General features: G+C 40.4%; 2 protein-coding genes across 4 annotated transcripts in view; one reads left to right on the plus strand and one right to left on the minus strand.

Annotated features, from left to right (window-relative positions):
* Positions 1–716: 716 nt before the first annotated feature.
* LOC132117868 (zinc fingers and homeoboxes protein 3-like) lies at positions 717–12,722 on the plus strand. Of its 2 annotated transcripts, none has more exons than XM_059527195.1 (3): positions 717–787; positions 9,126–12,518; positions 12,639–12,722. In XM_059527195.1, the coding sequence occupies exons 2-3, from the start codon at positions 9,263–9,265 to the stop codon at positions 12,647–12,649; spliced, it is 3,267 nt and encodes a 1,088-aa protein (XP_059383178.1). In that variant the 5' UTR covers positions 717–787; positions 9,126–9,262; the 3' UTR covers positions 12,650–12,722. The 2 variants fall into 2 exon arrangements, with proteins under 2 accessions (XP_059383178.1, XP_059383177.1); XM_059527194.1 differs by lacking the exon at positions 717–787 and adding an exon at positions 794–960.
* A 596-nt stretch (positions 12,723–13,318) lies between these two features.
* plcg1 (phospholipase C, gamma 1) overlaps positions 13,319–17,308 on the minus strand; it is a 49,389-nt gene continuing 45,399 nt past the window's right edge. For both annotated transcript variants that reach the window (XM_059527191.1, XM_059527190.1), the window contains exon 33: positions 13,319–15,842. In XM_059527191.1, coding sequence (XP_059383174.1) covers positions 15,803–15,842 — 40 coding nt within the window. In that variant the 3' untranslated portion in view covers positions 13,319–15,802. The remainder of the gene's footprint in view (positions 15,843–17,308) is intronic.

The following is a 17,308-nucleotide window of genomic DNA, read 5'->3' on the forward strand; positions in this document are numbered from 1 at the left end:
GCAATGTTTTATCGTTCATCAGGAAAAAAAATCGTTCTGAAAGTGATTCCAACGATATCGTTTCTCTGTGCCTTTATCATTATAGTTGTGGTGTGGACTCTGCTATTCTTTAATATTGAGAACGATTTTTAGAACTATATCTTTATAGTTATCTTTATAGTTATCGTGCTTGGTGTGAACAGGTCTTAACAGTTAGAGTGAATCATATCTTAGAGTGACAGCAACCTAAACAAACATGCTGCTGTCTGTCTGTCACTAATGTTTATTTATACATTTAGGACTACCAGTGTTATTTTGAAGTTAAATAGATTATTCCGTTTCTGTGGTATTTCTGTACTGTTATACCTAACTGAAAAACTTAAAGCACGGTTAATTTTAGCTGTATCATGTTATTGTAGCCTATTTGTTGGTGGCATTGCTGGTCATTTATCTATTTTTATTTTATTACTGTTTACTTGTCTTTTTTTAGTTAAAATTAATTAAATTCAGAGTTTGAAATCAAAGTTCGTTTTAACTATCTTCCTCACAATATAAATATTAATCAAGAACATTAGAAATTGAAAAATATAAATATGTCACTGGGTGACAAAACATTTAGGTTGGATGATTGTAGTTTAAAAATATGTCTAAAAATACTCTAAACCCTCCATAACAGCCACCTAAAGCTCGTAAAACGTTTAAATCGGCGTGTTTTATGCTGTCGTCGTGCTGGAGGTCTTCAATCCAATCTGGCAACACAGCGCCGGAGACGCAGCAGGTCACGTGACGCTGCTGCTTGTGACGCAGCGTGAGTTTCTTTCAGTCTGTGTTTAACACACACACACACACTCACCCGACTGGACATAAACAATAATGAGGGGCCTTTGTGTTGCGCTCATCCCTGTATCTTACAGCACTAGCTGACTTGAGTCGTGTTTGTTATTGAGTGTGTGGCGGCTGAAGCGGCGCGGGAGTTGGCGGGTGAGTTTGTGTTTTATTGTTACACATCGAGGTCACAAACATTCATTACAGCAGATGAACTGCCCTCTCAAAAGTGCCTGACTGCTGCTCTGTGAGTGAGGGAGTGTGTGTGTGTGCAGTGGCGACAGGAAACGGGTGGAGATGTAGTTTGTGGTTTTTAAATATCTGATCATATTTCATAACACCAGTATTCATAGAAATTAAAGTTTGCCTCGATTAATGGCGCGCGTGCGTGTGATCAGACTCGCACAACATCTATGTGAGTAACTAGTGCAGAGATCAGTGACACCTTCAGACAATCTGTTTTGAACAGTTTCATCTTGAACTTCATTTATATTGTAGATCACTGGGTTGGTTATTAATTTATGCATATGTCCATCCAGTCAGTGATCACTAGTTTGTATTAATAATCGCAGCTCATAATAAATTGCTGGCAGTGGATGCATCTAGTTTCTTTTTAGTGATTGACCCTTATATCAGCATATATCAGGGTGATATGTGGTCACTTTGAGATTATAGCATTGGTCAGATCGACCGATAAACCAAACTCTTTAGTTTCCCCATGTGTCAGATGTTGAAAATCGGCCAGTAGTGTTGTTAATGATAAATCAGTTTGGATCTTCTCATGTAATGTACTGTTTGTTTAACATTTTACCAGTGTTTATTTAAATCTGCCATTAGTTTGCTATTATTCAGATGCATTATACCCATTAGTGAATATGTGGTCAGTTTGAGATCACAGCATCAGCCAGGCCTGCGTTTCCCAATTATTATACGATCAACTCAGTCTTACCAAGCTTTTGGGAAACAGCCCAGATTGACCAATAAAACAAACTTTTAGTTTCCCCATATGTAGTGTTGTTAATGTTAAATCAGTTTTAAGCAGTGTTTATTTAAATCTGCCATTTTTAACAGATCTTATATTATATATAATTTTCCCCCATTGGGCGCCCTGCTCTATGGCATCGACTATCAGGATCTGTCATTTGACTTGTAACATTCATGAATGACCACCCATAGACCACGCACGGCCTGTCTGATGTGAACACGCAGGCCGTGGTGTTTGACTCGAGGAAACCTCCTCAGTTAAAGCTCACAGTCAATGAAACCATGCTCTTTTACATCTCAAACACACACTTACATCCGTCACCCTCATAACAGCTCTGTGTGTTGAGAACGACAGTCAGATCAAAACATTTGATTGGGTTTAACCTCTGTGATTTGTTTTCTTGGAGTGCTATTATGATTTTTCTTACGACTGTAGAAAGAAATAAAACCCTAGATCATCAGGGAAAACTAAATCAAGATGGGAACAAACCCAGTTAATGGCTCTGTTAGTGTGTCCTCCTGGTTTTCTTTCCTTTCCCTCTTCCAGGTGGGATTACTGTAAATCTATCCCCTAACAGAACCTGGAGCCGTTCCCTTGTCTCGGTCCCGAGCGTGACCAGGGCTGTGTGTTCAAGCAGCTCTGGTCAGCTCGAGCTGGCACTGCTCTCTCTTGCTGGTTTGGAGACTGTGATGTCAGCCATTTTAGGTTGGACAGCAGAGCGTGTGCTGTGCCGCCATTTTTTTCCCCCCTCACTCGTCCATTTTTAACTGAGCCTTAACACCTTAGGCGCTGGTGACATTGAATCTGTGCCACTCTGTTCAGAAATTTATGCTGTATTTGCACAGTTGAAGTTGCATTTTCAGTAATAATAACCGAGCAGTATATCAAAAAGCAATGCATAAAACATCCTGCACCTTCTGCAATTTATGGGACAGCGTTTGTCGACAAGAACAGTTTTGGTAGAGCTGTTTCACTGAAATATCTCCTTGAAGGCAGATTATATCTGGGATCTAAAGTCTGTAACATTTCTTGAAACCCATCCTTCTCGACTGATTGAATAGGCAACATAGACCTTGCAATAAAACTTGTTACAGAGTTTGTAATCGTTTTCCACTTTTCGCTTTTTTTTGTCATATGGTGTTTTCTTTGTGAATGTTTCTTCCAAGGTCTGTTGTGTCTTTTCTTTTGCAGCAGTGCTCTTCAAACTGTGTTTTGTGTGTTGTACAAAGACGATGGAAGAGGTTGGTTGTGGCGCTCTGCTTTACGGCAATGTGCATGCGACAAATTGTACAGCTGGGCGACTTTTGCTCGTCTTTTTTGTCAAAACCAAACCATCTCCAGGCTAAAGCAGTCTCGCTGTTAGCACTTCTGGCACTGGTTTTGAGGATGACTGTGTATTTTGGCTTTCTTGGCTCATTTTTGTGTTGTTGAGCTCGAAGCTAGATAACAAGTGACTGAGTAACATACGCACGGCACACTGACGTAAGACGTTCACCGTTCACAGTTCACCGTATTAATGAAAATGTTTTAGTTTGTACTAAAAAAAACTTTTTTCTAGAAGTTAAAAAAAGCCCTGTTCGTGTTCGGAGGCTATTCCGGTGGATCTCTTGGGAAAAATGTATTCCATCTTTTGGACTCATTATACAACGCAATTTTCAAATGATGCAATCACGAACCTCGCCACTTGAGGATGCCACAGACATTTAAGAAAAACTTTTTTTTCCGCAAACAACGCATATTTTGCCTTTTCTAGCAGCTATTTTATTAATCGTACATCGACTTTACTCTTTACGTTTTTGGATTGTTGCTTCAACTAAGAAACGTCATAACACACAGGAAGAACTCCGTAGTTGTTTTGCAAATTAGTAGCAGCTTACTCATTGAGGAACGATCGTGATATAAAAATAAAACAAAACAAAAAACATAAAACACAGTCAAACAAACCCCCACATTATTAATATCGTTATAGTGTGCATTATTTGTTTTCTCTTTAACTTCCTTCAGCTCTTTTCATGTTTGGGAGGTCGGATTGTACAAATTATGAAATACTCGATATCCCAATTTTGCATATCGTCCAGACAACAATTTTGATATTATCGTCTAAACGATATATCGCCCACCCCTATTTTCAGAACGTTTGACCGATTCTTGATTTTTAACTAGTCATCTTGAGAATGTACCTACAACACGATTCAAGTAACTTTTTCTCTATTAACCCTCTAGTTAAAGAAAAATTGGTAACACTTTAGTATAGGGACCAATTCTCACTATTAACTAGTTGATTATTAGCATGCCTATTATTATAATATTGGCTGTTTACTAGTAATTATAAAGCACATGTTCTGCATGAGCATAGTCTACAACCCTAACTCTGCCCAACACCTAAACTTAACAACTACCACACCAACTATTACTAAACAGCACATTAGGAGTTTAAGGCAAAAGTCTTAGTTAATGGCGAGAATTGGACTTCAACATAAAGTGTGTCTGAAAATTTGATTCCAAGTGCACTGCACATGATGTAAATGTTAAACAAATCACTTATTAAATATCTTTGCAGAAAAGATGCATGCACTACATCAACAAAGTAAAATTGCTTTAAAAAAATCTCAAAAGTCTAGATAATTCAAATTCCAAATGACTGAAGGTATAACAGCAGTAGATTATCATTAATTATACATGTTCTGTAAAAACAGCAGCAGCTTTCCGCCTGTCACCATAATGCAAACATGAAATATCAGACATGCAGTAGTTTAGTTTTTTTTTATTTGATAGCACTGCTTTTCAGTTGTTTTTTCTGTGAACATGGATGCACTGGGCTCGCATCTCTTTCATGAAATGGCAGTCTACGTGTCGCTCAAGCTAACTGCCCACATCGCATCTTTGTCGAAACAAAAGTGTTCACAGAGAAAACATTCTTATTGGTAAAAAACATTGGTACTAGAGATATATTCTACTGAGGGCATTAATCACAGATCATTATTCGTTTCTCTTTACTGTTATCCGTGCCATATTGTGTCTAAAACTAATGTTTGGTAATATTCTTATTCAAAATCATGATTCCTCGATTTATAAAAAAATTAAATAATGGCAAAACGTTAAATTCGAATTAATCGATACAATCGGAAAAATCACCCAGCCCTAAATGCATGTTAACGTTACTACCAAGAAACACCATTTGGCACCCACATGCATTGGTGGCTTTGAGGAGGGAATGAAGGGACGCCATGTTGAAGAACCGCACAGATCATACACAGTGGAACAGGATCAGGGACTGCTCTCACCACTCACAGCGTCTGGGAAAACAAACCAGGGCAGGCCAGGGACCTGGGTGACCACTGAGCCAATGAGTGCTTCAGTGCGTTAATTCAGTGTGTGTACGTGAAACAGAGTGTGTGTGGGTGGGGGTTACACACCAGTGGTGCTGACGCGACCCGTCGTCTCCCTGCGGACTGGGCTGAACTTGATGAGGGAGAGCCAGGGAAGGGGAAGGGAAGGGGACATGTGTTTTCACCAAAGCAAACGTCACAGATAGAGAATAGAGTCTAACCCCAACTGCACCGTAGCCATGTTTATCGTGTTTACTGGTCGCGTTCTTATAAAACACCACGTGGTTCAGAATTGATCTGTTTAGGCACTATTGTGTCCTTGTTTATTTACATGTTCTCCAGAGAGACAAAGATGTCCTGTTAGTCCAAAGTGATGACTGTCTACACGGCAAAAAATGATTTTCTTTCTTAGTATATTTGTCTTGTTTTCTAGTTTAAATATCTAAAATTGGCTGAATCAGGATGCATTTATTTGATAAGTAAAATGACTCCAGATATTGTCTTGTTTTCTAAAAAACAAAAAATCTAAATATTGTTAGTTGTTGCTCAAAACAAGCAAAAATATCTGCCAATGGTGCAAGAAAAATTATCTTGTTTAGCCATTCGATTAAGATTATTTTTCTTACGCTATTGGCAGATATTTTTGCTTGTTATGAGCAAAAACTTTATATAGTCAATATAGTGGTTCATCAATGCATGATTTTAAATTACAAATTTTTAACTTTTACATGTGGTCCGCCCAATACATTTTATATTGTATATTTAAAGCGTTTGATAATTTTTGTGCAAACAAACTGGGAGACAGTTCATATCTTAATGCTCGATGCAGACGGCAGCTTGGCTCCCAGGTTGACCACTTGCTAAACAGCTCATGGTGGAACATTCCAGAGACGAGGAGGAGGAGATGTGGGGGGTAACGGCTCTGTGATTGTTGGAAGAGGGTGGAAAAGGGTGTGTGTGAGGGGGTAGGGATGGGGAATTGGTATCAAGGCAAATAATTCCTTGCTGAAACACCTCACTGCTTCCTGCGACAGTTAATGGCCCCCAACACATGTGCACACACACATGCTTGCACCTCGGCCCAAACTTAAGGACCCAACCCCCACTCGTCTTCTCGTCCTCAGTGTCTGACCAGTGTGATGGATGTCAGGCCCGCCTACCACACAAACCTTTTGTGTTGGTTATGTGACCCAGCAGCGTTGGCAGGGCCATGCCCCCTTTTGCTGAGCCAAACCACAAGCTGCAATGAAGGGCATTTCCATTTTCTGGGAAAAAGAGGATATCATGGCAGTGTAAATCCTTTCCACACTGAGCGCGAGAACGCGAAACGAACATCGGACGTGATGATGCGAAAGTGAAGTGACATTCAGCCAAGTATGGTGACCCATTCTCAGAATTTGTGCTCTGCATTTAACCCATCCGAAATGCACACACACAGAGCAGTGAACACACACACACAACTGTGAGCACACACCCGGAGCAGTGGGCAGCCATTTATGCTGCGGCGCCCGGGGAGCAGTTGGGGGTTCAATGCCTTGCTCAAGGGCACCTAAGTCGTGGTATTGAAGGTGGAGAGAGAACTGTACATGCACTCCCCCCACCCACAATTCCTGCCGGCCCGGGACTCGAACTCACAACCTTTCGATTGGGAGTCCGACTCTCTAACCATTAGGCCACGACTTCCCACGATGTGCGCTGGAATAAAATCTGCAGATTCCTATGGATGCTTCCACATAGACCGCAAACATCCACTGACCGAAAATACGTTTATTTTTTAATCAGTCGAACAAATCTTTTCAGTTTCCCAACGTGAAAACACGGGCCGTCCAATAAGATTTGAGCATTACATCACGTGGCCAGAGCAACTGCTGTTACCCAAAAGGTTGACGTGGTGGCGCTAAAGGCTCTGACTGTATTGAGCACGAGCGTAAAACATTTTCAACCAACATACAAAGAATATGGATGTCGAGATGTTTTTGTCGTTGGCGTCTATATTTATCTTCATACAATATATTTCTGTAGGCCTGTATGTTTAATGCAGCTCATGGTATTATTATAACAAAGGATGTTTGACAAATGCCAAGCAGGTAGCTTTCAGTCCATTATAACATAATGATTGCATGTCTGCCTATTATAGAATCCAAATACATTTTTAGATCACAATATTACAAGCACTCGAGGATGGTTTAAAGTTTATATTGAGAAAAGGATTATGTAAAAGCCATATACAAGATACATGGGCTGAGGAGGAAAAATGCATTGCTGGTTGGCGCCACCTAGCATGCATGCGTGAATTACCAGAAGGCGATTAATCGTTTCGTGCATAAAGTAATAGTGATTTATATATAGTTTTTGCAAAATAGTTATGACGTCTTTTCTGTGGGCGGAGCATATGGTGGTAAAAATTACTATGTCTACAGTCTATGAAAGCCTTGGAATAAAATATTTTTTTATTTAAAAAGTAAATTTGAGTATATATTTCACATTTCTGACTTTATTCCTCGCAATTAATCTCTTAGAAGTGTGAGATTATATCTCACAATTCTGATAAGAAAAATCAACTCGTCACTCCCCCTTTTTTGTATCTCACACTTCTGGCTTTTTTCCTCATAATTTACAAACTCACTTTTGTTGAGTTAAATTGAGTTTTAACGTCCGAACTAGGATATTTAAACTTGTTTTTGCTAGGGGAAAAAACGTCAGAACTGTGAGATAACATAGATTGTCAAATGTTATAGGTTTAAATAGTATTTCATACTTTAACTTCAGGGCTCATGCAGTATGTCCTCTATGAACAGTATATGTGAATATTATGTAGACCTATTGTGTAAATCAAATGTATGCTTTAAAAGTAGAGTAATCATAGCAGGTGTTTCAAATGGCGTATTTGATGACCATATTCTATACAAATGATCTGTATTCTGATTCAATTCAAAGTTTATTTTTGTATAGCACATATAAATCATTGCAAAGCAACCTTACAGAAAATTAAGTTTCTACAATATTTAGTAGAAATAGATTCTGACATCCAAAGGTACAACAGTACTTTTTTTTTTTTTCGTGGGTTTTACCCGTCTCCCTCCACCTGGTTATGTGCTTTTCTGCTACCATAATTAATGCTCAGCTGCAAGTGATGTATCTGTGATGTCTACTCCAAATAGGTCTATATGGCTTGCAAAATTCTGATGTAGTCAGAATATATGATTACTCTATAATGGCCATCCGGTGAATAATACTTTCGAATCCTGATGTTGTAATTATAGCATCTACCAGCAGGGACTAACTAGACAGTGTTATCAGACCAAACCTTTCCTGTGTCCCTCTGTGACATGGTAGAATTGGAGAAAGCTGTATTGCTCTTTTCAGCTTGGTTAATGGTCCTATGGTATTTTCTTATAGGAAATGTGTTCTTGTTGTCATCATTGTGGTCCTTTCTTGTCATATGTTTTGCCTTTTGTGGCCCCAAATCCCTTTCATTTGAAGGGTTAACTTGCAACTAAGAAATTGTCCTGCCCTATTCCTGTGTATGTTTGCCTGCTGCAGTCTAAGATTAGTGAATTGAAAGTGACCTATATTTCTGGTAGGCCATGGCAGTCACAGTTATTTGAATCAGAAATTAACTCCAGTGCTTTTTCCAGTGTTGTTGTTTAGTCAATACACTGTTGAACATTTGGATGTGTGCATGTTTTCTCACATTTGTGGTATGAAAATCCATCGGGCTTGATTGATAGTACGTCATTCACTTAAAACAACAAAAGTTAAACTTTTTCTGGGAGGGCATGGGGTGTGAAAATGCTCCTTAAACAGAATGAGAGGCTTTAAAAGCCTCTTTGAAAGTAGCTCAGTCATCAGAGACAGACATAAAAGCAGCTCTTCTCTTTTGTACTGTAAGTGAAAAGACATTTAATGATAGAACGTCAATAGGTAGTTTTTGTTATTTTAGTGTAGTAACTAAATTGATCTTGATTTCTGTGGTTCTTAAAATCTGTTGTTTTTTTTCTTTACAGATGCTCTGATGTCTGAAACCATTAAGGACATTAAATACTGATGATAATGTCCATCAAAAAGTTCTCAGTGGATGTTCAATAAGAGTGGATAATCATCATTAATCAGGACTCTCACTGAAGACTACGTAGACAGAACCATGGCTAGCAAGAGGAAGTCCACCGTTCCGTGCATGATTCCAGTAAAAGCCATGCATCTGCAGGATGACTTTGAGCTGGACAGACTGTCCCCTTCAACCAAGGACATTGACTTTTCGGCTACAGAGGAAGCAAGTGGAAAAAGCAGTCAAAGTTTGGATGAGTCCTCTGGGCAAGAAGCAGGTGATACCCATAAAGATGGCGGTATTTACACTTGTAGGCCATGTAACTTTGAGACCCAGGACCTAAATCTTTTCCTTGATCATGTCTACAGCGGGCACCCAGATTTCCGCATTGACCCTTGTTTTCTTTGCGTGGATTGCGGGATTAATGCAGCAAAATTTGAGGGCTTGGCCCTGCACAATGCCCGTGTCCATCCGAGTACAATAAACACCACACTTCAGCTCAAAAAGAAGGACGATACAATCATAGTAGAGCAGAGTCTTTGTGTGGAACCTTGTGAAAGCACTAGCTCTAAAGAATATGAGATATCCATCACCAAGACACCAATCATGAAAATGCTGAAGGGTAAATCAGAACCCAAAAGGATTGTAGTTTCCCACCCTGCAACTGATGACCCTCCCCCTGTTATTACCAAAGTGCTGGAGAAAAGTGACTCTCCTGCAGTTACTGTCACTCATGTGCCCACTATTGTACACAATGGAGCAGCCAGCAAAGTCGCCCTGCCGTCGGCCATACAGATCGTTAATGGCTCTGGGGCTTTGCCCATGCTGAAGACAGCTGTTACACAAGTCATATCCGTCGTGCAGAACAGAAGTCTCAATCAACAATCTGCTCCAATAACGGTCTCCTCATCCCACTCCTCTTTGGCATCCTCATCATCACGTACTAAGAATCTTCCAAAAGTAATGGTCCCCCTGAGCAGCATTCCTACCTACAACGCATCCATGGACAATAGCAGTTTCCTAAAGACATCCTTTAGCAAGTTCCCTTATCCAACCAAGGCTGAGCTTTGCTACCTTACTGTAGTCACCAAGTATCCCGAGGAGCAGATCAAGATCTGGTTCACAGCACAGAGGCTGAAACAAGGAATCAGCTGGTCTCCAGAAGAAATAGAAGATGCCCGCAGAAAAATGTTCAATACAATCATACAGGCAGCACCTTCAAACAGCCAACAGCAGAGGCACACCCACCACACCACTACTCAGCCAACTATCACAGTTCTGGGCACAACCGGCATCCCTCATATCTTACAAGGTAGCCTTGTTGGCCAAGGAGGGGTGATTGTCACCCAGCCGATGATGGCTAATGGAATTCAGGTCAGCAGTGCCCCTGTTGCATTAGCAGTTACACCTAAACCTCAGGCTGCTGCAAAGCCGATGATGCAGGCCAGACCTGCCGCAGCCCTGGTAGCTGATAAAGGAATCAGTATGGTTTTAGGCACTGTTGGTAGCAGCAGTAGTGGAAATTGCAGTAGCAGCAGCAGCAGCAATGCTAGTACTAGCAGCGGTTCAAGCAGTATTAGTAGTACAAGCAGCTTATGTAGCCAGTCTAGTGTAATCAGTATTGGTAGCAGCAGCCCTGCTAAGTCAAATAGCAACAGCAAAGTTCAGGTCAATAAACCGGGTACTAATGCCACTTGCATTCAAAACAACGGTAACATTGTGAAAAGTGAGGGTACAGGCAATTCTGAGGCTAAAAGCAACATCAACAACAAGGACATTGTTTCAGCTGCGAGTACCAGTCCAGCCACGACCTCTGCATCTATCACTACAACAGATACCGCCGTACCAAGTAAATCAGACTCTCCTATCTCTATGAACTCTCATAAATTCTCTACCACCAACTTCCTGGACCCCAGCTTTAACAAAACCAAAAAGTCCCAGGAACAGCTGGCAGCCTTAAAGGAGAGCTTCCTTCTTAGCCAGTTTCCTAATCAAGAGGAAGTAGAGCGACTAATAAGCCTAACAGGTCTGTCTGTACGTGAAGTACGGAAATGGTTCAGCGACCGCCGCTACCACTTCCGGAATCTGAAGGGTTCAAGGTCAAGTGGCGGAGGTCAGACTGTTACAGCTAGTGATGGCATTTCCCAACTGGATACTCTTGCTGCTGTGGACCTGTCGGAAAACAGTACAACCCCAGAGAGGCCTAAAACCCCCCAGCAGTCACCTCTCAGCCCCTCACAGACATCATCCCCACCAACTCCGACACGGCGTCCTCCACGACCCCCGTCGCCAGATTTCACGGCCATACGGTACAAAGAGCGAGAGCCCCATCAGGTTCGTGCTTTGGAGGCCAGCTTTGCACAGGACCCAGATCCATCTAGTGAAGAAGTTGACCGGCTAAGAGCAGAAACAAAGATGACTCGCCGTGAGATCCACGGTTGGTTTGCGGAGCGACGGAGGAGGGTAGCAGCAGAGAAGAAGAAAGAAGCTGAGAGGGCAGTAAGGGAAGATAATCTGGTGGGAGAAGCAGAGGAGCATCGAATAAACAAGGAAAAAAACTGCAGTGAGGAGACCTATGAAGCTGAAGATTCCTGCAAGGAAACAAAAGAAGACATAGAGGAGAAACAGAAGGATGAGACCAGTACTGAGCCGAAAGTTAACCCTATCAAAATCAATCTCAAAATGCTGAAAGTTACTGAATCTAATGGAAAAGGTGACCCCGAGGGCAGTCTACTGAATGAGGCTACAAAGGTGGCACAATCTATCTCTCAGACAGCTGTTCCTCAGACCTCCCCATACAGAGGAAAGAAGACGCCGGAACAGCTCCATCTGCTGAAGCAAGTCTTTGCACGCACCCACTGGCCGAGTAGTCCCCAGTACAATGAGCTGATAACTAAAACGGGCTTACCGCGACCAGAGGTAGTACGTTGGTTTGGAGATTGCCGCTATGTCCTGAAGAATGGCCAGCTCAAGTGGCTTGAGAGTTACCAGACCATGGTAGATGAGGAAGACTTTCAGAAAGATAACATTAGTGTCCTAAAGGAGCACCTAGACAAATATGGTAAACTAGATGAGACTAAGTTGGAGGAGATTGTCAAATCAAGTGGGTTAGGTGAGGAAACAATCCGGCGGTGGTTTGTAAATAAGACACCAATTTTATTGGTGGAAAGGAACTCTGAGAGCACAGGAGGTGTGATGACTGAACCATCATCTGCAAGCCCAACTGAAGCTGCTCCAGCATCACAGCATCCAGACCATGAAGATGTAAAGGTGGAGCAGTCAGGAAGCAGCCTAATCTCTAAGGATCAAACCAAGAAGTCAATAGTTGAGATATCAACAGATACTAAACAGGGTGATTAATGTTCAGCCTTTTTAGCCATTTACTTTATATCTTATTTGAAGATGGGATTATTCCTTAGATTATTTCCAGTATGAGGTTGTTTTTGTGTTTAATACTTGTTTCTTTTCGCAGAGTCTGACTGAAGAGGAGAGTGGATGTATGAATGAATGTGAAGCGATATCAGACCATGGGATTACAGCGCACGTGGCATTTAATAAAGATAATACTTTAACAGGAGCACTAAATAACATCTCTGCAAAAACAAACAAAAAAAAACTCTTCCCCCAATAAATATTGCCTTTTTCTCCAAGAGTTTCTAGCTGTCCCACTGTTCAAGACATGGTTCTGGATTATAAAAGGTCAGGATGCACCCCTTCTACAGCCAGCTATTTTTACTATTTGGATAGGATAGAGGGGAAAACAGACCTTGTCTTTGTGAAGTGATAAACCCCAGTTGAAGTCCATGGAGAAGATTTTCTTGGATGTGTATTTTTCTTCTGGGGAGGAATTACCATTTTTAGGGGACTTGGGGTGGTTCAAATCGCAAACTGCACAGCTCTCATTGAGCCCTTATGTATTTCTTAAAATATGACTGACATAATTGCACCTAAAGAGAGGTCAAGTTGTATGCTGTAGGTGAGTATCAATACCACAGCACTTTATTCCCCCTGAAATGTCATGGAAAGTAAAAAAAACCCATAAAATCATGATTTGTGTAAAAACAGATTCACCAGTGTGAATGCTTGGGCTTGTATGATTTTTACAAATATTATTTACAGAATAAATTTAATATTAAAAAAAAGTCCATCACGTTTTCATTGTTGAACAAGTACTTTATTCTCAGGCTTGATTATGTTACATATGAAAAGCAAAATTAAAACATGTACTTCCAATATAGCATAGGCACATTACAGAAAAGGCTTGGTTTGTAAATAAGAACATTAACAAAACGCTGATGCACGAAAGCATAGAAAATGGCATACATGTCCAACAGGGAATCTTTCGTTGATGTATACATACACCAAGGCACATGAAAGATGATGCAAGAAAACAGAAGAAACTAATTTACAGACTGGAGAAGGGCTACAGAAGTACAAGGAAAGGGAATAACACTGAGAACAAATTGAGGGAATGTTGGCTAATTAGGAATAAATGTAAGGGAACTTGAGCAAATTCCCTCTGAAGGACTTTGGCCTCGTCTTTTCCTCTCAAAGCTCAGGAAGTGATTATGGTCCCCATGTCTTTCTGTAGTATTTCTAGATTGCATAATGCAATTTGGTATACACTAGAAAAAGAGAGGAATTACAGAATTTATGCATGCATCCAAATGCGCAAACTGGTTGCTTGAATTGCACACATCCCTCCATGTAAAAATGCCCCTTGTTGACCATTTTCAAGTTAGTTAGCATTTCTGTTTATGCCCAGTCTGGGGAAACTGAGGAGTAAATTCTTGAGCATCTTTCAGACTCTGAGCTGTCATGCACAGAACCAAATAAATACGGTGACAATACTGCCATAACATAGCAGCCACAAGGCAAAAAAAAAGAGGGGGAAAACGGCAAACAAGTCCTCCATGGTCACCCTGCTCCATAAAAACACACTTGGACCCCATGGTCAAACGGAGAGCAAGGTAAAGCATCAGTGATGGGGAAAAAATGTAACAGCATCACAATGGCTTCTCTCATATGGCTGTTAGACACTAAATGATTCCCAGATCTAAATAGCACGTTTATGTGTGCAGTTCAGTAACAACTCAACCTCTACCGGCCAAACAGGAGAACTGCATGAAATTATCAGAGCTACAAAAAATATGGCCTTGTTTTACTGTACATCAGCTGTGAATATGAGATTTAGCAGTCTTAGCCTGTTTATCAATCAGTGACGGTCTGTATTACGGCAATACTATGGCAGAACACAAAACTAAATGACAGCTTGGCACAAGGTATACATCTACAAGACTGACGAAAATGCCCTTACTCCTGTGTCCACAGAAGAAGAAAGAAATAAAACGTATCCATAATATTTTCATAATTATTTTGATGCTCAGGTTGTTCTACTAACCCAATAAACTGAGACAGAGTTATTTTGGTCCCAATTTTTTGTATAAACCACCTGCACGGTCTACCTTTGGCTTTCTTTAAACAGACATCATGGTTAACGCTACTAAATCATACATAAAATGTCCTCCTTATTTTGATCGGATAAGACAAAACATCATAAAAAGCCTTCAGGAACAAGACTTCTCAATTGCTAAAATGCGGAGAAACGGTAAACGATAAATCACAGAAATTGTGTTCTGAAAAGAGATGGTCCGAGTTCTGTAAACTAAATACACAACGTCTCTGATGCTCCCGTAGCCTGAAAACCCCACCTGAGCTGTTTGTGAATTAAAGTCCACCCGTGCAGACTGGCAAAACATAAAACAAGGAGAGTGATATTGCTCTCTGGTCACTTGATAACATCGTAACTTAATTAAAAAATAAAGGTTGTTAAATGTAGAAGAATATCTTCCTGATGCTCAGACAGCGACTGCTTCAATAATACCTCCCATACTCACCTTGCTGTCAAAAAACAAAAACAAAACTCAAGAGCATCCTGGGACGTGTCTTACAGTTTAGTCCAACTCGGACAGAGGAAAGAGAAAGCGCAAGAATGTGAGAAACACAATTTTAAAAGGCCAAGCCCTCATGTTCAAACAAACTCATAATAAAAACAATAACATTATCAAACAGATGTTTAAATAATAAAAATAATCAATATGAAATAAATGGAGTGAGAGGCTCTTTGAGAGCAGATCAGCTGCAACGTTTTCTAACCGACAGCAAAATGGGGCGCGCACGCACATTTATATATTTAACGTATATATATATATATATATATATATATATATATATATATATATATAAGCCAGAAAGATAGAGTAAAGAAAAAGTATTATTACTCCATAAATGTTAACCTGGAATCGGTTTCAAAGTGATGAATGATACAGCCCACATTGGTCTCGTTGTCGAGTCTCGCGCTGCATCAGAACACCCCCGTCCCGTCCGCTGCAGGTTCAGATTGTAGCTAAGCAGACAATTGTTTGTTTCTGTCCATGAGCCGCAGTTCGTTCATGCCCCGCGCGGACTGGAGTGGGAGGGAGTCGCAGAGAGAGGGAGATCTGTCCGAAAATGCTGGCGATGACGATTTCCACAGAAGCGGTTTCACGGCAGTCCTTGACATCATCAGCTCTGTGGGACCCTCGTCACTGGCCTTACGTCCGCTCCGTCTGTCCATCGCACGCACAGCCGATCGGGTTACGCTCGGTTGTCGGCGCTGACGCGAGCCCTGCGGAGCCTGCGAGAGAAAAGATAGATCACACACATAAGAGCTCAATCATTTAGCCTGACTTCTGATCATCAGCATTAGATGTGGTCCACACTGCAGCTTGCGCTTGACCAGAAGCAGCCACTCAGACAGGAAGAGACCATCTTTAGCTTGCTGAATTATACCAGCCACGCATGTAATGATTACCGGTTTGACAAGAAATCATGATAAAATTAACCACGGTTGGTATCACTTTTTCGTATTTTAAAGTATCATTAAACCTTGGACAGCTGAGGATAAACAAATACTGTCCAGCATAAAGCACTGTTTTCAGTAACAGTCTCACGTGAACGCAGCACAAAAAGTTATTTCGTTTTGTGTGAAAACATGGCGGAAAGCTGGGAGATTTTAAAAGAGTGATAAGGGAATTATACAAATGAATATATGAATGAATTAATTATATGAATGTGCCTCTGTAGGTTCTGGCTGTCTTCAGAAAAGACTCAACGCTAGTTTGTGTTCATCTTCGCTCCATGTAATACCGAATAAAGTAGTGTTTTATTCGCACTGCTGCTTTGTGCACGGAGGTTACGGGAAACAGCTGTGATCCTGCTGCTCCATGAGCGCCACCTGCTGTCAGAGAGCAAGTCATTTTATTTGCTGATTTTAAACATAAAACTTGGTGAAATGATTGGAGTTGGTACTTTTTGAAAATTCCCAGCACATTTTAACAATACCGTGATAATACTGATCACTATAATCATAAGAGATTTTCATGCCGTTACATCTCTAGTCGTAACACTGATTTCAGATTTATCGGCATTAAATGTCAAACAGTAATGGCAATTCATAGGTTGAAATATTGTTTATATTACATAGTTCATTATTGTTGGCATGAAAATGAGTGAAAACTAATAGTTGAGCATCACAACACCAGAATAATGACTTTCGAAGCTCTAGACTAAACGTTAAAATGCATTTACTCATCTCACTGGCACAAAAACTGATTCGGTATTCCTCAAAATAAATAAATAACAGTGAAAAGCAAACTCAAAATATGATGCAAATCTGCAATAATGTTAAATATCATCCTTTTTTTAATTCCATTTTATTTATTCTTGTATTATTTATGCAATCCATAACAGCAGCGCAGCTTGAGCTGGACCCTTTACTATACAGACGTGAATTTACATTTCCTTCAGCCTGAGGCATATTCACTTTTGGTGTGAGAGGGCTTTTACGTTAGACAACAATATAACTTTTTATATTAAAACAAATAATCAAGCCCAGGCCGGATGAGAAAAAGTAACACTAAAGTAATTTGTTTTTGTTTTTTTATGAAGGTATGATGTTCATTCTATTCAGGAGCAGTTTCTACATTTCATTAACGTTTCCTGTTAGTTTTGTGTATTAACCATGGTAACTGTCGGTTCCATAACCCAAAAATGCCAATGTTATTTTCACTTTGTGTTAATTTGTACTTGTTTTTTTATGAA

This window comes from Carassius carassius, chromosome 37, assembly GCF_963082965.1.
Source record: "Carassius carassius chromosome 37, fCarCar2.1, whole genome shotgun sequence".
NCBI classification, from domain to species: Eukaryota; Metazoa; Chordata; class Actinopteri; order Cypriniformes; family Cyprinidae; genus Carassius; species Carassius carassius.

Excerpts from the sequence above, each read along its gene's own strand:
- LOC132117868 (XM_059527195.1), top strand. The coding sequence starts at position 9,263 with ATGGCTAGCAAGAGGAAGTCCACCGTTCCGTGCATGATTCCAGTAAAA.